The 23,042-nt window shown below is 56.9% G+C and overlaps 5 protein-coding genes across 5 annotated transcripts; 2 read left to right on the top strand and 3 right to left on the bottom strand.

The window, feature by feature from the left end:
• Positions 1-3,249: 3,249 nt before the first annotated feature.
• MONBRDRAFT_36228 (uncharacterized protein) lies at positions 3,250-10,161 on the bottom strand (the record flags this gene model as incomplete). The annotated part of the gene is made up of 18 exons (XM_001743930.1): positions 3,250-3,409; positions 3,523-3,609; positions 3,707-3,823; positions 3,896-3,985; positions 4,134-4,201; positions 4,294-4,423; positions 4,567-4,804; positions 4,935-5,065; positions 5,182-5,519; positions 5,871-6,300; positions 6,665-7,289; positions 7,638-7,729; positions 7,852-8,366; positions 9,142-9,232; positions 9,354-9,566; positions 9,740-9,834; positions 9,953-10,034; positions 10,108-10,161. 18 exons carry the CDS (start codon positions 10,159-10,161, stop codon positions 3,341-3,343), a joined length of 3,465 nt encoding a protein of 1,154 aa, XP_001743982.1. The 3' UTR covers positions 3,250-3,340.
• Positions 10,162-11,023: 862 nt separating this feature from the next.
• Positions 11,024-11,708, top strand: MONBRDRAFT_23586 (uncharacterized protein; the record flags this gene model as incomplete). The annotated part of the gene is made up of 3 exons (XM_001743684.1): positions 11,024-11,069; positions 11,219-11,400; positions 11,541-11,708. 3 exons carry the CDS (start codon positions 11,024-11,026, stop codon positions 11,706-11,708), a joined length of 396 nt encoding a protein of 131 aa, XP_001743736.1.
• A 214-nt stretch (positions 11,709-11,922) lies between these two features.
• Positions 11,923-14,470, bottom strand: MONBRDRAFT_6441 (uncharacterized protein; the record flags this gene model as incomplete). Its single annotated transcript, XM_001743931.1, has 3 exons — positions 11,923-12,441; positions 12,576-12,713; positions 13,628-14,470. 3 exons carry the CDS (start codon positions 14,468-14,470, stop codon positions 11,923-11,925), a joined length of 1,500 nt encoding a protein of 499 aa, XP_001743983.1.
• Positions 14,471-15,653: 1,183 nt separating this feature from the next.
• MONBRDRAFT_6442 (uncharacterized protein) lies at positions 15,654-17,702 on the bottom strand (the record flags this gene model as incomplete). Its single annotated transcript, XM_001743932.1, has 1 exon — positions 15,654-17,702. One exon carries the CDS (start codon positions 17,700-17,702, stop codon positions 15,654-15,656), a length of 2,049 nt encoding a protein of 682 aa, XP_001743984.1.
• A 2,148-nt stretch (positions 17,703-19,850) lies between these two features.
• On the top strand, positions 19,851-22,934 carry MONBRDRAFT_23588 (uncharacterized protein; the record flags this gene model as incomplete). The annotated part of the gene is made up of 5 exons (XM_001743685.1): positions 19,851-20,055; positions 20,184-20,266; positions 20,365-20,557; positions 20,637-21,572; positions 21,727-22,934. The coding sequence occupies 5 exons, from the start codon at positions 19,851-19,853 to the stop codon at positions 22,932-22,934; spliced, it is 2,625 nt and encodes an 874-aa protein (XP_001743737.1).
• Between the last annotated feature and the right edge of the window lie 108 nt (positions 22,935-23,042).

Genomic DNA, 23,042 nt, shown 5'->3' on the forward strand with positions numbered 1-23,042 from the left:
GAGGGCAATCGAAGTGCAGCTAATCGACAAAGAAGACAAGCAGTCTCACGAACCGGGATAATGTTATCCGTGAAGAGGGAGCAAAGATTAAGTTCTCGAATGTGGGCCAATTGCGTCAACTCTCGAGCTTCCATTTCAGCTTGAAGCTAACCAAGCAAGACCGACCAACACAGAAGTAGCACTTCATCAGCAAGCATGTCACTGCACGATTGATGCCAGATCTATTCCATAATGGCCGCACCCGACAACCAGCAAAGCTGAAATGTGTCAAGTGAGCCAAGCGGGGACGCAAAAGCTTCAGAACAGCAAGACGACGCCGGGTGTTCTGCTGCAGAGGCACAAATGTATCAGACACGCCAAGAAAGGCGGTGCGCTGTTTCAATCCTGCATCTCCGTGTCAAAAGACCCCGGCACGGAGGGTGATAAAGGCGAACCGAGTGAGCTGATGCAAAAATAATAAAGTACAAGAACGATTTGAACAGTCGGTGTCATCAAGCCTTCAAAGAAACAGCCAAAGCTTCAGTTGACCCACCGCGACGACTGAGATCGGTGCCGTCGACAAAGAGGCGCTTCTCCCACGCAATCTGGTGCCGCACAGCCCCTAATATTATGTCAGAAAATGTTGAGGGGGGTTGCAGTCGCACGATCATTCCCATCCACCAGCCTTGCAAGCACTCACCCATGTCTAACAGGCGCCAGCGGACATCGCGCCAGCGGCGGCAGACCTGACGCAAGCAAACACCACATGAGGATTCAATATACCATGCTCCTCTCTTCTTCTTCTTCTTCTTCTTCTTCTTCTTCTTCTTCTTCTTCTTCTTCCTCCTCCTTCTCCTTCTCTCTCTCTCTCTCCCCGCCCCTCTCCCCTTTCTTCCTTCCTACACACCTGTGCGGCCCGGGCCAGGCTGCATGCGTCAAGTCGGCGGAATATGCGCTCCAGCACGTCGGTTGGAAGCTGATGAGGGGTATGTCTGCTCTCGTGGCATCGTTTGTTCAGCCAAGGTGGCTTGCCAAGCGCCCAGCTGAACATGATATTCGATCAGATGAGAAAAAGTAGCAGCGTTTGGCGCGGGCGCGTGCTGGCTGAGCAACTAACCGTGGGATAATGGGGGTATACCGCTGCATGGGTGCCTGGTTAGAATCAAGCAAGCAATGCACTGAGTAGACCAGCGTCGTCGTGGGTAAATCAGGAGCCAAGACCACGTTGGCAAAACCCAAGGTTAAGCAGAGGCTGCCTGCCGACGGCACAAGCTGCCTGTACACCGCCCGATACGAAGAATGAGCACAGCAAGGCGGCAGCTTGAGCACATAAACGGTAACTGTTCAAGTACAGCGCCACAACCAATGCCGGGGTTGATCGCACTTGGAGTCAGCAGTAATGTGAAAGTCAAGCTCGGGACTTGAACCAAGGCTTTGCAAGAGAAAGGGGGCCAGCCAAGACGCCTGACGCTCCACCAACTCCAACACGGAAGCATAAATGCCGCTGTAAGGCCCCTCAAGGAAGACAAAAGCCACCACCTGAACCATGAGTTGTTCACCGTCAGCCCATGCTAGCGTTAGGGGCGTAGCTCAGCACAGCTGGCAAGTATCACCTCGCGGGTCGATGAGGCACGAGCAGCTTGAGCAGCAGCGAGCGCATTGCTTCAACACAGTCCATCACTTCCTGGTGGCGGGCGGTAGGGGAGAATACTTGTGTAGCCACACGCGAGTGACTGCGCCCTGAGCACAGGCGGACGCAATCCTTGTGAACTGGCCAGGTCGCATAGTAACAATCAGGCTCTCGAGGCAGCCCATGTTAGCATCCAGCTTGGACCGATGCAATGGGCGGTACCAGTACAGGCATGATGGAGAAAGACCACATCCCTACCTCGCGCGTAAAAGGACACCTCGTATGTAATACTCCCCTCACGAAGGCGATCGGATCGACGCGTCGCGTGATGTGGGTTGATACGGCCCGCTAGTACCCGACTTTGTTCCAGGGCGAAGCAATCGCCGTCATCGTGGACATCCACAGTCAAATTATAGACTGGCTCGCTGCCAAACTATTTGCGACGGCCAGCGCACAATGCTTGTCATCAGTCACAGCTCAACTAGCACCACATCCAACGCCTATCGACTTGAGGAGCAACGCACACCTGCGCTTTTACGAGCTCGCAAACTTGGCTCTTCAAGGCCTGGCGTGAGAGCGGCATTTCATCGGCCCAGTCCCGCCGGGCGTTTGCGGCAGTTTTCTACAAATGTGTGATCACATGAGCAAATGTAAGCCACAAGCAAAGCGGCCGGGCCAGTCCAACAGGAAAAGTGGGGCCATGACCGTAGGTTTGAGAACCAACCTCCAAAGCGGCATGCATTCTATGTTCGATGCTGCGGATATTCTTCAGCTGTGCTGAGTCCAGCACGCCAATACTCGACTGCACGGCGGTTGGCCACACGTCAAGCAGCAGCCCCTGCTGGCTCATGACCTGCGCGACGGCCTGCAGGCTTTGGTTGTCGCGTAGTAACTCCCCTGTGGCCATGCGCTCAACGCCATAGGCTTTGAGATGCTTGCGTCGTATGTCGTTGATGATTGTCGGCAGCTCGTCGCGTGAGGAACCTTGCCAGTTGGTATCCTCTGCTAGCAATGGTGCAAAGTAGCCGAGCTTGGAGGGCGAACTCAAAACATGAATGGCTTCGGGGAGCACAAACATGATGGAACGCGCCACCGGCAAATCATCCCCCAAGAGCCTGCGAACGGGGAGAGATGTATATGAATGCGGCCTCACCACAGCCCCAGCCACGGCTTCTGAGAATGTACGTACCAGATGTACAATTGTGTCATTTCGTCGGCCGGCAGCCAGGTGGCCGGGTCGGAGGTATCGGGACCTGCCACCACGATGCACGGGCATTCCCGACCCAAATCTCGGAGTAACCCTTGCAAACGGCGCAGGCGCTCAGCTGCCGCTTGAATATGGCGTCGTCGACCCATTTTGAGCTATAATCATTAAAACAATTGGCTTCTTGCATAGGCCACCCCGCCACTTTTTGCGCAAAAATTATGGCCGCCGTGCCGGTCGAGATCAGTACTCCCAGATGATCATGATGGCCCACAAAAGCGACCCAAAAAAACGAAAACGAGACAAAAAAAAAAAAAAGTAACGGTCAAGTGTCAGCCTTTTTTTCTTGACCAAGCTTTGCCTGTCTTTGTTTGTTTGTGGGAGGGCTGCCTTCCGTGAACACCAGGATAACCAGAGAGCACACAGGTCAATGGTTGCGAAAAGACATCAGATTCCGATTATTTGTCACTGGCATGTACGAGGGCGTCGGTTGCAAACTGGGAGCAAGACCAAACAAGCTAGCGCTTCTAAGCGCGTGTGAGCACATGTGCAAACACACTCGAGCCGGTACCGCCCACGTTTTGAATAAAGGCCACCTGAAAGTGGGCAAATTGTGTTGTCAACGCACGTCAGTGATGAAGAAGAATCGCTCTCGCACGATTGCCGAAAAGGGGCATTCAGACGACTGTCGAGCCAACATGACACAAACCTCAGGCTCGCTGACTTGGTTTGGACCAGCGGCGTCAGTGAGCTGCAAGAACATTTCCGCAGCCTGATACACGCCCGTAGCGCCGACCTGCAGGACGGCCACACACACATCACGAAGGCCAGCCGTACGCGAAATGAGTCCAGGAAGTGTTTCCCACAGCGACACTATGCGGGCGAGCCCCTACCGGATGCCCGCGAGCTTTTAGACCACCAAATGTGGCGATGGGTGTACTGCCCGTCAGGTTCAGGCCGCCATCTGCAGCCAGATCCAAGACCGTGCCGGGAGGCACAACCCCAATATTCTGCGCAAGGCAGAACAAGGCTTTTGAGAGCTGATGCCAATTGAGACAAAACAGCACCAGCCAAACACGCACCTCGAGCGAGCAAGCGGCCATAATGGTATAGGCATCGTGAATTTCAAAAATGTCGACATCACTGACGGTCACACCGGCCTTGCGGAAGCTCTAGAGTCCACCGAAAGGCAGTTGATCAGAGAGCGCGTGATCCAACATGAACCCGGTCAACCAGTCACCGCTGGTGTGTCAAGACAGAGGTTATACACTCGTCATGAGCTCAAGTTATGCGGCTCAAGATCAATGAGAGTTGACTCACGTCTTCGGCCGACTGTTGGACGGCGCGCAGCGCCAAAAGGTCTGGGCGCTTGGCAATGGCCAATTGATCTACACGTCCACCCAAAACATGGTATGCTTAGCAGGGAAAGGCAAGTACAACTTGCTGTTGTGGCCGGAAGTCTGGGGTTGGCTGCACGAACCGATGGCTGCTGCGCTGGAGCGAACTTCGACCAGTTGTTGGCGGACCGAGGCATCCAGGGCATCAAGCGCCCGATCCGACACCAAGACCACGGCCGCAGCGCCGTCGCAGGTGGGCGAGGCGTCAAATAGCTGGAGGGGGGCGAACATCAATGCCAGTTGAGTGCAAGTGTCAATCCAAAGCACACTCGCAGAGTGTGCCCTGCGCGCGGCGTGGCCATATGCTGCAGCAAGTTGAGCATATGCAGTGAGTGTTACCGTTGCCATCACGTTACCTGAATGGGATCGGTAATGACTTGGGCCTGCTCGTAAGTCTCCCGGTCCAGTGATTTGTGGCGAAACACAGCATGAGAAGAAAGACTGGCATTGCTGTGAGCCACCATGGCAAATGGGGCGAATTCCTCGTGGCGACGATTGTAGCGACGCATGTACTCGCGCATAACCGCCCCATTCAGAGAGACGAATGTTTCGCCCTCGGCGCCCTCTGCGGGCCAGTAGGATGCCGTTGCCAGCCTAGCACCAAAGATATCGAGAAAGAAGGCGTGAAGGGGAATCCAGAACAGGACAAGACAGGGCAAAGCGATACAACGGATTTGTCAATGTACTTCACGCCACCACATGCTGCTCAAAGAACGCAACTTACGCTTTTGTGACCATGTCACGGTCGCAATGTGTCATCAGCTCAACACCAGCCACCACAGCCACATCCACTTCACCGCTCTCAATGGCCATGTAGCCCCAGCGCAATGCTGCACCACCCGCCCCACAACAGGCCTACCAGGTGGTGGTGGTGGCGTGTGTGCCACAAAAAAAAAAAAAAAAAAAAAAAACGAAGGACCGGCGATCAATAATGATAAAGCGCTAGCATCAGAAGCGCAAAGCCCTCTTACCTCGGCGGTGGCAGCCTCTGCGCGCTCGAGGCCCGCAGCATTGGCAAGCAACGGGCCGAGGTGCTGCTGATGGGAGAGCATGCCTGACATCATGTTGCCAACAAAGAGAGCGCGAACTTGCTTGGGATCGAGCTTCGCGTGCGACACGGCCTGGTTGATAGCAGCGCTGCCCATGCCTTCCAGTGTTTTGTCTTGTTGCCGCGTCACTGTCTCGATGCCAATGCCGGCAATGTACGTTTTGGAGCGCGCTTGTATGCCACGCAAGCCCCTTCCGGACACTGCCGCCGACAGCCGCGGCTGCCGCCGACAGGCTGCTTGTAGAATCGTCATGTCGAACCCTAATACATCAACACGAGGAGGGTTCAGCACGCAGCACATCAAGGGCCTTGGAAGACAAATGCCAGCCGGTGGCCACGAAACGGTGATGGCTCTGCTGCCCCTCTCGCTCCCACTCCCTCTTTCTACCCCTTCCACGCCAGCACCAGCACCAGCACCAGCACCAGCACCAGCCGCTGAATGACGTGCCGCGGATCACGCACCTCTGCCGACAGACCTTGAACACCTAAACGCCAGCCTTTGGAAAAATGGCAACAAATGGTTTTCGAGTTTTGAACAACTTTTTGGTTTGACGATTCGTTTTCGCCCTCATAGGGAAGATTGAAATTTTTATTGATTTGCATGCGTCCTACTCTTCGCGTCAGCGTGAGGGGGCTGTGACGATGCAGAGGCGGATGATGCAGAGAGCGCAGCGCGGTTAGCAGCGCGGTTAGCAGCGCGTTTGGCCGCCCGCTGCAGGCGCCGTTGGTGCTCAGTCTTTGGAGCATTTCTGTCCGTGTGGCGCATTGATGCTGGGCCCGGCTGCTGCTGCTGAGGTTGGGCCGAAACGACGGGCTGCGCCTCTTGCTGACGCGAGGAGTTGGTAGCTTCAGTTGGCGGCTGAGTCGGCTCTTTGCGCAAGGCACGTGCAGCGGCCAATGCCGCGTTTTGCGTTGCGCGCCATCGTGCGCTGCCCTGTTGCTGCGGTAGGGCTTCCTCTTCTTCTTGTTCCTGGGTCAAGTCAGCGAGCATTTGCGATGCGAGCTCTCGAAAAAACAGCGCCGAATCGGGGCGTCTGAAGATCTGACGATGCAGGGTGGGCAGTGCTTGAAACAAACTTTGGGCAACTTCAAATGGTCGTCTACGAATCGCCATGGTTGTGCACACAATCATCAGCGATGAGGATACAGCTTGATGGTGAGATGTGAGCACGTTGATTTGCGACCAAAGAGCGAGAGTCACATGGCACCAACCCCACACCACACGCAGTCAACAGGTCCTCAACCCCGAGAAAAAAGTGCTGCTCCGCTATGACCGCCTCTGCTGCACATAGCGCACCGACAATACCACTCACTCTAGTCGGTGTTGGGTCGAGCTACCATGCGTGACGAATGCAGTATCGTGAGCATAAAAGTCCATCGTTCTCGTTGCCAGATGTGGTACGCACCTCCAGGTATAAGGTTGTGTACTGGGCTATTGTTTGCAGAAGCTGCAGAAAGAGTCGCGGGGCCAGATGCTTTTGAAACAAGGTCTCATGCCAGACGAAGCGGCCCGATGTAGCTGTTCCTCCGTCAACAGGATGAGATTTGATTGAAGTTTCCTTGCTTGGTCTGCGCTCGGATTGTTTGGCAGGGTGCTGGGCTCGTGGTCGAGCTAAAGATGTGCATGTGTGGGATTGGTTCGCGCTGCCAACCTCGGATTGGGCTGCAACCGGCTCAGTCGGTGCAAATACCGAGCTGGGAAGACCATAGAGCGCGGCTTTGGTGAGGGTCACGGGATGGGCCCGTTTGTGAGTCAGCAACGATGCCAGGCCTCCAACTTCAGGAGAGGTCGGGGGCAGTGGTGGCACGATGCGCTCGGGCGTGGCTGATGGCGCAATGGGTTGATGATGCACCCGCTTGGCTGGACGTTCGACTGGATCCGCCACTGCAGACGGCGACGGAGCAGTCAAAACGCCCGTGCGTCTGGCATTGTTCTCGGCCCAGGCCATCATGGTGATGCGCTGAGCCTCGGACTGCGCCGCCCGGTCTATTTTGAGGGATATGTAACGAGTATGAGCCGAGCCTGATAGCCTGAACAGGCCCAGACAACCCCAGGCGTACAGCTAGCAAAATAAGTCTTGTCGAACTTTGGAACGCACATGTCAAGCTGGAAAGCAGCCGTTTGGTGGCCAGAAGACGTTGGTTGTGCACGTCATATGCTGCTTGCATCTGATGAGCCCGCACTTTGAAGATTGAGGGGTGGCGATCTGCACTTGCACCATGGGCTGCTGAGTTGCCAGGTCGGTCCAAGCGTCTTTGTTTTTTAAAAAGAACATCAAAATGAGGGGGCAGGGCAACGCTTTCTCATCAACAAACAGGATCCACCCAACTGGAAAAGCGCCTTGCTGGCGCTCATTGCAGTTGAATAGGGCAACCAACCTCACAGTGTACCAGCTGCGATTATTGTCTTCAGGGACCGTGACGACCTCACATTCCAGAATTGAGTCCATCTTCTCCAAGACCACATAAACCTGCAAGTGTGAAAGCCAGGACGCGACGATGATGCATCGTGGGCGACGCCTCGGGTTCGATACAGTAGTACGGCCAAACGTATACGTTGTTGGATCAAGAAATCATGAACACCAGGGCTTACCCGGTCACCAGTGAAGTAGCGACGACAGATTCGACGCCGTTGTGAGGGTGCTGATGACATCGCAGCACCGGGAACCTGCCCATTATTTACGCCGGAGACGATGTGTGGACCTTGAAACGAGCCCCTTTGGAACTGCGGGACCGGTGCTTGTGCCTGGGCTGTTCTGAAGGTTGCAGGCGAGAGGCGAGCTTCGGTGCCGAGGATCAGATGGGCCGGCCATGCCGCAGTAGTGGCCGTGCTAGTACTGGCCGGCGATGCAATCGGTCCAGCATGAGAGGACGTCATGTGACCCCCCAAGTGCCATCGCGCCGTCACATTATGGCCCGGCATGGGTAAGGCGACGGAACGGGCAGGCATGGACCCTGGCGTCCAGGCGGCTGGTGCGGACCGATGTGAGCCAACGCTCAAGTCTGACTGTGCACCTGCGTGTGGCGGCGTGTTTGTTGGGGCTGTGGCCGACATATCGACCCAAAGCTGAACCGTACGCTTGGACAGCTTGGGTTTGAGCTGGTCTGCTGTGAAAACGGCGAGGAAAATACGCATCAAATCTTGCGCGGACGTGTATTTTGATGTGTATGTGTGTGTGTGTGTGTGTGTGTGTGTGTGTGTGTGTGTGTGTGTGTGTGTGTGTGTGTGTGTGTGTGTGCATGCATGCATCTAGCATTCGATTTCTTTTGTTCAACTTTTGATGTGATGAGGTTTTTGGTTTTTTTTTTGTCGATGTCTGTCTCTCATTCTGGGTTCTCTAAAATAATCCCAAGCATCGGGCTACCGTGGCCTCGCATCTCAGAACAGAGGAACGGTCCGTTGTGCGAGGGCTTGCCGGCAAGCCAAGCTGATCTTGCGAAGATGGCCCGGTGCAACCTCTTGTTGTTGCATCCATAAGAGTCTTTCTGCCAATCTGGTTGAAGCGTTTGGCGCTTGGATGAGTGCACACAGGTACTCGACAGCGTGCTCACGAGGGTGAGGCTGCACATACGATTCGAGATGTCGAACATCGGCCAGTTCGCGGTCCTTGAGGTAATGACATAGCTGCTCAGTGCGCATACCCTATCGGGCGTGCCAACACACAAAGGAACGAGATCAGATATCCTGGACTTTGGTGGTAGGTAACCCGGGCGTAATGAGCGGCCGAGCCCATTGGCAGGATTTACGCGAAGCACGGCAACGGTACACGAATGATCGCTGGTCAGTTCTGGCAAGACAAGAACGGGGATTCGATCAGCTGCATGAGACTGCGGAAGCGAATTCAAGACGAACAAAGAGTGTACAGGACATGCGGGATCTCACCCCTGAGGTGGCTCTTTAGGCCCTGCAGTAGGCTCTCAGCTGTATCCGGTGTCGTCATGTGATTTGCACCATTGGCCGTGGAAGAAGTCACCTGGGAAAGGGGGGGTTACCCGATGGCCGAAAAACGTATGACATCATGAAATTGAGGGCAGCCATCAGCCTCGGTGCAAGCAGGGGCGCAGGCTTGCCGACTTGGCAGGACAATCGCCAACCTCGCCAGACTTGTCGGCCATACTAGAGTCACTCGTTGTCACTTTGGCTGGCTCTGCAATCATGACGGACGAGTCCACCACGGGCGTTGGCACGGAGAGCATGGTAGGCACCTCGGTGGTCTCAGTGGCAGCTGTGACATGCGGGGTTTCAGAGAAGGATGGTGCGCTCTCGCAAGGCGTGGCAGCTCCATCTCGCAGCAGCATCACCTCGCCCTACACCCACGACCGAGGGGTGAGCGCGAGGCAGAAAGATGGTAATGTCCGAGGCTTCCTGACGCAGCCGTATGCGGGCGGCGCCCAGCGGGGCCACATCACTGTATCGTGGCCAACCAGGTGTGTTTGGGCTGTAAAAGCCACATGAGCAAGCTCAGATAAGAAAGGCCAACCTGTAAAGCACGGCGCATGCGTTCTGCGCCTTCGTTGTCAAAGGCTGCCTGCGCGGCCATGACCAGCTTCTTCCAGTGTCCGGGCGGTGCTGACGCTATTCAAAAGAAAAGGGGGCTCATGAGGTATGGCATAGAGAGGTGGGGATGCAAGTGCAACCACCAGAGTGTCCCCCGTGTGATCCTTGAGGAATTTTTCGGAAAAACGGCCCAAACCTGGTCGAGGGGAGAAGATGATGCATTTGGCCGTGTGCGAGCTCATCTCTTGCTGGAGCTTGGCCAAGGGTAGCTTGGCCGCCTAGCAAGATGCCAGAAGTCGTAAGAACCTGAGACATGGCCTTTGAATCCTGGGTTTTTTGGCATGTGCCCACCTTGTCCAAAAGCTCTGCCGTTTCTTGCAGGCTAAGGATGGCCAGATCCGCCATAGTGGTGATGGTCAGCTCGCTCCACAAGGCGGGGCCGTACCGCCAGCCTCGCCACACTCTCACCAGGCGGGCCTGGCTAGGTAACGCAGCGACCCAAATCAAAAGCTGCCAAATCGCCCCCCACCCAGCAAAGGCACTGGCACTGGCTACCCCTCCTCCCAACCAAAGGCAAGGACGAGGGCGAGGACGAGAACGAGAATGAGGGCGAGGGAAGACCGCACGCAAGTTTGATCTCTCTCAAACTCTCTCTCAAACTCTCTCTCAAACTCTACTTCTCTCTCAAACCCTCTCTCTCCTTCAACTTCTCTCTCTCAAAAACTCTCTCAGACTCTCGCTCAAACTATCTCTCAAACTCTCTCTCAAACACTCGCTCAAACTATCTCTCAAACTCCCTCAGCTTCAACTTCTCTCTCTCAAAACTCTCTCTCTCTCTCAAAACTCTCTCTTTCTCTTTCTCAAACCCACACACACACTCTCTCTCTCTCTCTCTGTCTCTCTCTAGCACTGTTGTAAATTTTTTTTTTGGTTGTTGTTGACAGTGGTGTTTTGGTGAGTTGACGGCCCGTCCCCCCATCTTCCCATCTCAGTGTCAGTGAGGGAATGGCGAGGGCGGCGGGCGCTGAGAGGAGGCAGGGACTTCAAGTCAAGGCAGGGATCTGCTGGAGCCATGTGCTCCTCTCGTGACTGGAGACCCCTCGGGAAGACAACGACGATGTAGGTTCTTCAATAGGGCTCCAACTGACCTCGACGTCGCTCAACCCGACGATAGGCTTCCCTGCCAATGTTGCGACAGCTGGCTCGACGTGTTGGACAACAATCGTTGTGTGCACGTAACCTCGTGCCCCGTGCCACCACCCGCACCATGTCTGACGAAGCACAAAAGGCCCAGACGGCTGCCCAATCCCACGGTCGGCAATGCCCCTGCTAGTCAATTCGAGCTCTTCCCCTGTGTATCTTTGCTCTTCCTCTGTGCATCTTCGTTCTTCTCCTGTGCATCTTCGCTCTTCCTCTGTGCATCTTCGCCTTTGTGGCTCACGCGTGACTGCGCCCCTCGCAGTGGAGGGCGGTGACACCATCTTTGGCAAGATCATTCGCCGCGAAATCCCTGCGGATATCATTTATGAAGATGAACGCTGTCTAGCTTTCAACGATGTCAGCCCTCAGGCCCCTACCCACTTCCTTGTCATTCCCAAGACGCCCATTGAAATGCTGTCAAAGGCCCAGCCAGAGCAAGCCGAGGTATGGTGCTCATTTCTTATTGGCAGACTACCTTGACCCCCTTGCTTCAACACCAAAGTTCTTCTTTTTGCGTCGCCTGAACTGTCATTTCGCCGCTCAACGACCCGTGCACCGTGCACCCATGGCCCTGCGCTGCTCAGCTACTGGGACACCTCATGTTGACTGCCGCCAAGGTGGCTGAGGAGCAAAAGCTAGACGCCGGTTACCGCGTTGTGGTCAACAATGGAGCCAACGGCTGCCAATCAGTGTACCACCTGCATTTGCACGTTATGGGAGGCAAGCAGCTCTCCTGGCCCCCTGGCTGCTGAACCTGGTCCCTCCACAGTTCTGAAGCTCTGCGTTTTGTACATGAATCGACACCGCTCACGCAGTGGCGTCAAAGGGCCAGCATTCAAATAGAAGCAACATCTCTCCTTTGGTCAACAATTGAGTGGCCGGACGTCCCCCAGCATGTTTTCAACAACTGGGCCTCAGCCACAAAAGAGCATTTCATTTATTCGCGCAATTCGAGTAGCACTTGAATTAAACAGGCGGCTCAGCCGCGTCGGCACTTGGGCGTTCTTCCCTGCTGACTTTCCCACTAGCCACGGAGGAGGCCATGTCGACAGGCCATCGCTCACGGTGCATGCCTGGTCGAGCACGGTCCCCCGTCTGTACGAGCAAGCGATAGCAAGAGGCATAGTCGACGGACGTGTCGACGGGGGTTGGCGTTGCAGGCCCGCTTTTCGTGCCCAGACACTGCCGACCCGCAAAGGCAGCCAGGAACTGATTGGTGTGGTCTAGGACCTCGCCACCAGCATGATGCAGGTCGGCGATGCGATGCGGTACGAGTCCGGCAAAGGGGTTGGCCTGCACGGGTAGGACAAATCGGGCATCCCCCTTGCGCAAGGCGTCATGCTGTGCCGTGATGCATCGACGATATCGGCCCGTCACGAGCGTGGGTACGCCATGGTCCAAAAGATGTGTGATGGTGTCTGTCACGTAGTCTTCGCTTCCTTGTTCCCACGGCCCGAAAAGTCGCGAATCAAAGGCAACCGCCAGCTATCAAGAAATAGAAAAGGGGGGAAACAAAGCAGCCAGCCACACACAAGCCCATTTTTTTGGGGGGTGAGGCATTCGACTTGTAAGAGTCCATAAGATCCGCACCCCAACATGAAGACGCCCTCAGTACGCACATGCGGGGTTTTGCCGCCAGGATAATCATTGCGCCAGGCCTCTTGAAACTCGGGATAGGTTCCAGGATAGACGGCAAAGGTCAGCTTGCGACTCAAGTGCAGGCAGGTGTCGCACACCAGCTCTTCTGTCGCGATCATCTGTCGGCGCAGGTAAAAAGTCAATCAGCTGTCATGAGACCTATTCCAGAGGCTGGAAGCGACCCTAACTTTTTTGACAGGTGAGTCAACCCCATCCAAGAATAGCGAGCGGCCACATACATCAATGTCGCATTTCAAATCACGACCAATGACTGTGACAGTGAGGCTCTCTAAAGCGGGGAAAAAATGTAAAATCTCCTCGTGCTTGGTGATGGAGATTAGCTATACATGTCGCGGCGCGGCGTGACCCAGCACGTCGGGCGGCAAGGATCAGACGGGCTGTCAAGAGAACATTGCGCGTGCTCCGCTTCGCTCTCAAAGGAAAGCAAGAACAAGAGGGTTGAGCATCTGCCAGCAAGGACTCGCACCTCATTGCGGTCAGTGTTGAGGATGTGTATGACTAGAGATTTCATCTGGTTGATGGTTTTGACAGTGCCGTCCTCAACAAAAGCCATCCTGTGTTGACCACCACAATCAGTTGCCTCGAGAGAATGGCTTGAGCAGTTTGCGGGCAGCTAGCGATTGTCGGTGAGCCATTGGCGCACCTCTCAAGAGCATAAATGATTGAAGCGGTCCCGCTGAGGGCATCGGTAACCAGAGCCAGCTCTGGACCAGGCAAGGTAGGCGCGGCCCGCAATCCCAGGTAGCCCTCCCAGGTCAAGGGCAATGGCTGGTACGACTGGCATACCAAGGGCGAGAGCCATATTGGCGGTAGGTCGTGGCGCTAATGCGGGTGCGATTTCAAAAGGGCCAGCGTTTGAGAACATCCACGTGAGGCCCGCGCATGACCCCACGGGTAGAGCAAGAGCAAGAGCCGGGTCGGGCAGCATGAGTGGCGATATTGGCGACGTGGAACGCGAGAGAATGCAACCTGAGCGCCCGCACATGCACGGGGCACGGCTATTCTAACGTACCCGCTTCGCTTGGAGGCAGTGAAGGGCAAAGAGCCAGCGTGGACAGTCGCGCTGGTGGGCAACAAGATGTTGCTGCTGATGTTCTGCGGAGCAGTAGCTCACCATGCGACAGTGCTTGCAGTCAAAGAGCCGGTCGCGCTTTGTCTCGTAGCAGACGGCACAGTGCCGAGCAAAAGTAATCATTTCCAGCTCCACGGGGTTGAGCAGGGTCTCCTGCATAATGTCCTGTATCATTTGCAGACCGTTGATGATGGCAACGCGAGAGCGACACCACTCGTCAACGTTCTGGGCGCGCTCAGCCTGTGCTACTAAGGCTTTCTCGTCGTAAATGCTGCACTTGGCTTTGCAGATCTTTTTGTGAAAAGGCCAGTCGGCGCGCTGGTGTGCCACAGAGCAGTAGGAGATGGACTTGCAGTTTGCACACACGCGCAGGCGCTCAACCTTGTGCTCGGTCTGCAGACAAAACTGACAGGCCGTGGGCACAAATCCGTAACGTCGATTACCCGGACCATAGGCAGGGACAGCGCTTGAGCTTGAGCTTGAGCCAGCAGAAGCCACCCGCGGGGTAGCTTCCGCCGTTGCTTCTGCCGCTGCCATGCCACTCTTGGCCATCGGGGATGACTGGGCTGGAGGGGCGCGACTGGCATGGAGGCGAGCCGAAGCGGAGATAGCCGGCGTGTCAGCTCCCTGTGTACCTGGCGCATCTGAAAGGATATGCTGCACATCGTCGTAGAGCTCGGCCAGGGTAGACTGCATCTGGCTAGCTGCCACGCGATGCTGGCCAGTCGAGTGAGCCCCAGACCGCTGCGGCCGCACTCCTGGAGCCGGTGAGCTCGTGGCCATGCTCCCCGCCCGACCCCAAAAGATTGTGCCTTGCGATAGCTGCTACTTCTGGGCGATGCGTGTTGCGGTCGCGACCACCAGTACGGAGCACACAATGGAAATCGCCGTACGAGAGAGAGGAGAGAAGAAAAAAAAAAAAAAAAAAAAAGGATGACAACGACCGAGCCTTTGACTTGATGTTGGTTCGGGGAGGCCCGGTCGGGCATGGACTGTCAACCCACAGGAACATGGACAGGGTGGAAGTGGGGTCGACAGGAGGGGGCGGGAAGGGCGCAGATTGATCAAAGGGGAGCGAGACATGAATTTTGATGGACCGCGAAGCAGACAGCAAGAGAAGACGGCATGGCATGTATGAAATTATGACAAGGTGACAACTTTTATGGGGCGGGCGTGGACATTTGAGAATTCCACAAGCCCCCTCGTGCTCGTGCACGGGAGATGCAAGACAGATGGCAGCGCAAGCTCATGGTGGCGCTCACCAGTGGTAACAAGAATGAAGTCCATGCGAAAAAAAGAAAGAAAATGCGCCCTCATTAGACTGAAGCCGTGGACGCCCGGCTGCTCGCCCGAGTGCAAATCAGAATCCTGGCTTCCTCCTGCTGGTAATCCAGGAAGACACGCCAGCCAAGGGAGCACAGCTCCTCCACCAGAATGTCCAGTTCGTTTTGAAGAAAAGCCAGCACGGATTGGTATGGGCCTTCGCGGCCAGCCCCATGTAAGGGGGCACGTAGTTCCTTGATGCGGGACAAATCAAAGATCTCAATCGTCGGCCAGTGTGATCGATGAGTCACACTGATTTCCTGCCTATGGGTTGAGAAACAACCGGGATCCGCAGATATGGACAATTGGAGGCAGGGGAGAGAGAGAGAGAGGAAGAGAGGGTAAGCGCGAGCAAGGTGTCATCGACGCGCGCGCTTTGGGTGGCTCGGTGAATCGTACCCGGGCTCAATCAGCGGATACAGCTTGTCGACGAGGTCCTGCATAATGTGCGTGACGGCGCTGGCAACCGCTCCCGGGACATCCACCAACAGGACGTCATCGGCTTGCAAGCGCATGCCAAACCATTCCCCCGTCCTGTTCCAAGCATGGCATCAACGACATTCGCCGCGAAGATCCAGCAGGCAGACCACGTGAGTCAGAGCTTTTATGAGGACCAGCGTCAACATGCCAAAGTCAAATGCAGTCAAGAGACGTACCGGGCGGCGGCAGGGCGGGGCTGCTTAAGGATGGAGACGGGTGGGACAAATCCAGCATCCAAAGGAGTCGGGTTTCGGGCAAATGCGCTCTGGATGTTCATGGGCACGATGGGGCTCAGTCCCTCAAGGGCCAGACATTGGACAAAGCGCACAAAGGCCAAGAGAAAGAGGGGATGCTGAAAGTCGCGTGTAAGGTAGAACTCGTGGACACGGCGCATGGCGTGATAGCGGCTGGCACAAGTGCGCAAAACGTTGACCTGTTTGAGCAAGTGCTGCAAGCGAGCCGAGAGTGTGTCGGGGAGCTGAGCGCCGCGCATGCGAAAGATGGCAGCACCAGCGCCAGTGGTGGCGACACTGAAGACAGCTTCGCGCACAGGGCGGCGTGACTCGGGTAGAGGCGGAGTGCCGCTATTGGACAAACTCTCACGGCGAGTAGTCTCCGAGTTCGAGGGAGCGGGATGGGACCTCGTGTCTGGATTCAAGAGAGCCGCATGCGAGGCAGTTGAGGGCGTCGAGGGCGGCGAGCCCGATGTAGGGGTGGCAACGACCGGCAGCAAGGTTGGCGAGGAGACGGATTCCAACAGGACGGCTGAGGCGCGCCGTGAAATGGCGCGCGGACCGTTGGGAGGGAGGGCAGTTGAGCTAGCTGGTCGAACGGTCAAATGTAGGACGTGTTCCGAGTGCTTGAGCATGCGAACAACCACATCGTGGGAGAGCTGTTCGACGTTCTCGCCGTTGAGGGTCACCAAGACATCGCCGTTATGGGGCTGGTGAGAGCCACAGATGAGCTGCAGGTCCACGTCAGGATCAATCTGCAGACAATGCTGCGTCTCTTCGCCACTACCATATGTTTTGACGCCGAGGCCAAATCGCTTGTGGTTGCGCCGCAAACAAATGTGGTGAAGGCTGACCTCCAGGCTAGCAGTACTGGTACGCCGCGAGCCACTGACAAACGCCGAGCGGGCGCGGCCCGTTTCCGCGATAGCGCCAAGGCCAGCTTTGCTACTACAACGGCGGCTGAGGCGCGCTGAGGATGGAGGTGAGACGCTGGTGCCGTCACGATGTGCCATGATAGCGCCTGGGCCCAGCGGCGCGGCTGCCGACTGTGGACGCGGAAGAGCGTTGTGCGAGTCGTAAATAGCGTCTCGGTTAGCCATGGTCGGGGGTGATGGAAGTGGGGCGCTGTCGACGGATGGTTTACAAGCAGCCGGGAGGCTAGGGCTGGCGGTGCAGTGGTGCGCGTCTAGGCCGCAGCGGCGACTGGCACGCGGCTGCAGAGGGGCAGTGGCAGGGGCGGCCGGCTCTCGACCGGGAATGGGCGAGACGGCTGCAGGCTGCAAGGTCACCGTGGGCCGCGGTAGTTGGTTGGCCACTGAGACCCCGTGGTTATGGTGGGTCTTGTCGTGACTCTGGCACCAGTCTTCAACTTGTGGCGGGCTAGAACGGTTGTGCGCACCGGGAGAGTGACTCGCCGATGCCCGTACCTTTCGGCGGCGACGACCCGCAGCTGAACGTGAGGGTGGAAGGCAGGAAGAGACACTCGTGCTTGAGGATGCACAGCGGTCAGCAGCTGGATGCGAGGTGGAGGTGGCGCCGCGCTCAAGGTCAGAATCCGAGTCGGAGTCGCGGTCGGACCGGTAACGGTGAATGCGAACGGTGGTGGGATTGACTGGATGAGATGATGGATGCATGCGAATGACGGAAGCGGGCGCGAGGATGGGCGGTGAAGCTGATGAGCGAGACGAGGGACGATGACTAAAGGCATCGTGGTGGTGGTGGTGGTGGTGACGGTCAAGGCGACGATGCAGCCAACTCGCACGGTGTGGGGTGGCTGCGGCATTGTGGGAAGCGGGTGGGGCTTTGACAAACGTCGTGGCAGATGCTACAGCAGTTGCAGGCCAGCCTTGAGTGTGCGAGGCCGAGGGCTCGGTCACAAAAGGAGGTCTGCTATCCAAGGCAGGGTCAACGGAATCACCAGCGGCTGTAACGGCGCGCCTCGCCCGGGGCCGAACCCCCGGAAAGGGCGGTGCTGCCATGCGACGCGGTTGGAAACAGCATGCATACACGAATGCGTCGCAATAGCTTTGCCTGGTATGCACTTTGAAAGCATGCAGCGTGCGGAAGCTATGCGTGGACTAGAGGTGGGGGAGAGAATGAGGCAGAATATGCGCAGGAGAAAGAATGGACATGAGTGTGCTTGAGCGTGACTGTGGCACGTCGCAAATGACCCAAATGCCAGCGGGCGGTTACAAGTCGCTCATGAGATGCAAGGGAACAAAAGGGACCAGGGGAGGAGCGGGGGTGGGGGGGGGCACGGGGGAAATTATGAGATGTCAGGGACTTTTTGGAACGCAATTTTGCAATCATTGAGGATACTGTTGCTGCTGCTGCTGCGCTCTCTCTCTCTCTCTTGACCTCTCTCTCTCTCTTGACCTCTCTCTCTCTTGACCTCTCTCTCTCTTGACCTCTTTCTTCCAGGTGAGATCTGGTTGGGGCTGACGAAGAGCCTTCACCTTCCTCAACCTTGGGGGGTGCCTTGCTTTCGTTCCTTGGGCAGTGTGTAATCGTGGGTACGCGGTCGGGCAGTTGAACCGCCCTATTCAACATGCATGCAACCAATTTGTAATGTCAAACGTCTTGCCAGTTCTTAGGGTAAAGCGTGCGACCTCCTCGTGCCAGTTGCTCGCTGGTTGGAAAACAAAAAAGGGGTGTTCGCTTTCAAAGCCCCGAAAGCGTTGGAATGCCTGTGACATTGATGCGGGCATTGGGTTGCCCCGTGATTCGGCTCTGAAAAGGCAATTCAAAACTTTGAGGCAGGCACAAGACATACCGGCCTGTGTCAACGTGTACATCAACATGCAGCAGACAAGGGGGAACAAGCCACCGCAGCGACACTGAAAGAAGGACAAAGGCAGGACGTCACTTCCAAAGAGCCTGTGTGTCGGCTCGTGCTGGCTCGATAACCCCACAAACGTCGTTAAGCGGGCCATGTCATAGCAAACAGGTTCAAAACATCCCACCCTCACTGACCAGCCAATGGTGCCGCATCATCTCTTCGAACCTGACCCCCAGTTGACCGCTGTCAAAAGTTGGGATCCAAGAAGGCATACCAAGCAGCTTCAGAAAGTCCAACGTTCTCACACACACTTGAGCAGCCAAACCCGCACTGCCACCATCATCTCTGCGGACAACTTTGACGACCGCTCGCCTGAAAGTTGCATGCATGCATGTAATGCGCTGTGCGGGTGGATGTGAAGAGGACGTTCTTCCCAATCGTCCGCCTCTGCCAAGTGCATGCATTCCATTGACCTGTCCCATTGTTTTCCGTTGGTGTGTGTGGCGCACGGGTGGGGGATTGACAAAACACCACAGGTACGTTTTGATCGCAGGCACGAGGATCAGCCCCCACCCCCCTTTGCTGGAAGGGCACCACACACCGGACCAAACTGTACATGTATTACACCACAGCCATCCGTTCTCGTTGACGTTGAGCAAGAATCGCAGCCACCGCCAGCCTTTTCTTCTGCTTCCTCTTCCTCTCCCTCTTCCTCTTCTTCTTCTCCCGTGTTGGGTCCTGACTAAACACCATCTCCTAGGACCGATTGCTTCCACAACAAGCACTCGCAGCCCTGCTGCTGCTCTGCCAAAACTGACCAGACCTTACCAATCCAATTCTCGACTTGCTTTTTCCACGAGTCGAGCTGGCTACTCGGGCCAGCTTGAGCTGCCAACGGACCTGAGCCTCGTCCGCCTAACGTCCTTTCGGTCAGTCCCTGTGCCCGCAGGAATGCGCATACTTTGACCATTGTTATAAATTCTCCAAAGGCCACACACACGGCCCACATGCTCAGAACTGCCTGTGTCTACCACACCTATCGTGTTACGCTCACCACTGGGCCCCCTCCCCCCTGCCATTGCCTGCCGCCCAACATCTCGTCTCAACTACTCTACTCTCTCAATTTTCTGGGTGACCCTCTCGAGCAGCACCCGTCGGCCAGCTTGCTCTTCCCTCCACACACCACTTGCCTCACTACACCCACAGCTCGACCGCGGCCTTCCTCCTCCTTTTGATTTGGCAGTGCCAACCTGAAGCAACCCCTCCCACATCCCCATTAGCTCTTTCCATTTTTTTTCGCCTGTGACTGCCCATATTCTCCAGAGCAAAAAGCATCCGGCCCATCATCATGATTCGCGCCGTGCTGTTGGCCACCTTGGCCGCGGCCACGGTTGCCACCGACACCTTCCCCTTTGCCTTTGGTGGCTTTTCCGACCTCTCCACCTGCAGCTGCATGCCCAACCGACCCCCGACCGTCATGCGCACCCCTCCTCCTCGTGAGGACATTTGCGCCATGATTGACTGCCCTCGCGCCCCTGGACAGTGCTTCCAAGGTGAGTCTGGAGGCATGAAATGTCCCCCTCGCCCCTCCCTCGTCAACTTCCTCCCCCACCTTCGATGGGGGTGGGGGGCGCACGGCGTTTGTCGCACACTTACCCAGTCTTTTTCTGCTCATGAACAGATTCGGAATGCGTTGACGGCGTCTGCTTGGCGCCCCGTCCTCTGGCCTTTGGCACTCCCTGCGATGATCATAACGACAACACGGTACGTGCACATGCGCCCTTGGCTTGATCTCACTTCCATGCGGAAGAACAGTGCATCCCGGAACCTCAGAGTCCGCCTCTCGCCATGGTGTGTGATAGATGGAGGATGTGTGCTCGGGTAACGGCGAATGTATTGGCAAGCGCTTTACCTGCCCACCTGACATGGAGCTGACGCTGCCCGTCAACTCGGTCTCTGTCCAAGCTCACTGGAGCGCCCCGTCAGCCAGCTTTGCCACCGGCAGCGGCTGGACCTACGATTCCAACTACGCCCCCGGCGCGTTCTTTGGTGCCGGTATGACCGAGATTGTGTACGAGGCATACGGCTACGACCCTCCCGACCGGTGCTCCAACCCGCGATCTCTTTGCGCCAGCCACCCTCGATGCCTTTGAGAGCTTCTTCAACCCCGACGTGGCCATCACCTGCCAGGGTGGCCTCGCTGTCTGCACTTCCCCGCGCAGCTTCCTTCCCCCGCGCTTGCCCCGCCCTCCCATGATGCCGCCCAAGTTCTTCAGCGGTCCTTCCGGCCAGATCCCCACAACCACCCCCGTGCCCACCACCACCACCACCACCACCACCACGCGTGTCCCCACCACCACCACCACCACCACCACCCGCCCCCTCACTACCACAAGCTCCACAACCACTCGCCCTGGCACGACCGTGGCGCCCACTGGCGGTTTCTGCAACTTCCGTCAGGTTGACGTGCTCTTCGTCCTCGACGCCTCGGGCTCGGTCGGTCAGGCCAACTTCAACCTGGCCCAGCAGTTTGTGATTAGCGCCGTCTCTCAGCTCGATGTGGGATTGGCTGCCATTCGCGTTGCCGGTATGATGTTCCACGCCGAGGCCCTCCCACAGTTTGACTTTGACGACTACACCTCTGCTGCCCAGGTCCAGAATGCCGTTGCCAACTTCAACTATCCCGTCAACGAGAACTGGGGTACCGCCACGGGCAATGCCCTCGACTCCATCCGCACCAACCTCTTGCAAGCCAGTGCCGGCTACCGTGGCGGTGAGGTGGTGGTTTACTTTATCACTGATGGCGTGTCCCAAGAATCGCCCTCGGTGGTTGAGTCGGCTGCCCAGGCCCTTCGCGCCACTGGCGCCCAGGTCATGGCCATTGGTATCACGGATCAGATTGATGAGACTCAGCTTGAGGTCATTGCTGGCTCAGCCGACAACGTCATCACTGTTGCCGACTTTGCTAACCTCAATGAGGCCGTCCGCGACGATCTTGTCTCGCGCGTTTGCATCGACACCCCCTCTACCACTGCCTCTCCCACCACCGGTGGCGGTTCCGGCCAGCCCGGTACCTGTGCTGCTCGCACCGTCTCTGGCACCACCCAGCCTTGCTGGTGCGAGGACGCCGAGACCAACTGCCACACGTGCGCCTGGGACGGTTTTGCCGTTGTTGCCGGCTCGTGCGAGAAGTGCAAGAACCAGCATTACCTGCTCGATGGTAGCTGCTACGAGCGCTGCCCTGCGGGCTATCGTGAGCGTGGCCGAGCCCGATGACGTGTGCGAAAACTTTTACACGCGCAACACCAACGAGCGCTGCTCGTGCCCCGGAGACTGCCACACTTGTGACTGGAACGACGGAGCGCCTGGAGCCTGCCACTTCTGCAAGAACGCTGCCTACCTCATGCCCAACGGCGTCTGTGGCGACTCATGCCCCACGGGCAGTATTCCCAAGGGCAGTGGCAACTTCCGCCGCTACTGCGAGGTTCCCACCGTTACCGAGGAGCGCTGCCTCAACTTTGTCACGGACGTGACAGGCACCAGCTGCCGCTGCCCTGGTGACTGCCACACGTGTGCCTGGATCAACGGCCAACCCGGCGAGTGCGAGTTCTGCAAGAACGCTGCCTATCTTCAGCCCGATGGCACCTGCGATAGCGGTTGCCCCCGCGGCACTACCCCCATGGGTTCGGGCAACTTCCGCCGCTATTGCGCCGAGCCCGTGGCCGACGAGGTTTGCCAGAACACCATCACCAATGTCACCGGCTCCCCGTGCTCTTGCTCGGGCGATTGCCACACGTGCGACTGGACCAATGGCGCCGCGGACACTTGCCACTTTTGCAAGAACGCCGCCTATCTGCAACCCGATGGCACCTGTGCTGACTCGTGCCCTGCTGGCACCATCCCACAAGGCTCTGGCAATTTCCGCCGCTACTGCGAGGTGCCTCCCACCACTCCCGCCAGCTTCGACGGCGTTGAGGTTTGCGACGACAGTGTTGCCTCGGTTACGGGACTGCCTTGCACTTGCAGCAGCAACTGCCACACCTGCTCTTTGGTCAACGGCGTGGCTGGTGAGTGCACCAAGTGCCGTAACCAGCAATACCTGCTTGATGGCGAGTGCTTGGCATCGTGCCCCTCGGGCTACACGGGCGTGGGTACCGGCAACTACAAGCGCGTCTGCGTAGCCAACCGCCGCCGTTCCATCCTGGGCCTCGAGTCTTTCACGGGTGCAGCTTCAGCGGTGGCTGGTGAAACCGGCTCGCCCCTCCTTATTGCCGCCACTGTTCTCGGTGTCTTTGCGGTGGTGGTCGGTGCCATTGTGTCTGCTCGCAAGTCGCTCAAGTCGCGGCGGGACAGCCTCCTTCCTCTTGCTGAGGTTGAGGACGATGCAGCACGGTCTACCAGCCCGCTGGCCAGTGTTGATGCAACACATTAAGCCCGAGTCTGCCCTTGAGTGTGGCGTTTCTCTGGTGTATCTATGTGTATAGACGCTGTGCGCTTTTTTTTTTTTTTTCCTTTTATTCTCTCTTGTATCCGTCCATTC

Source organism: Monosiga brevicollis, genomic scaffold (genome assembly GCF_000002865.3).
Source record: "Monosiga brevicollis MX1 MONBRscaffold_4 genomic scaffold, whole genome shotgun sequence".
Classification (NCBI taxonomy): Eukaryota; class Choanoflagellata; order Craspedida; family Salpingoecidae; genus Monosiga; species Monosiga brevicollis.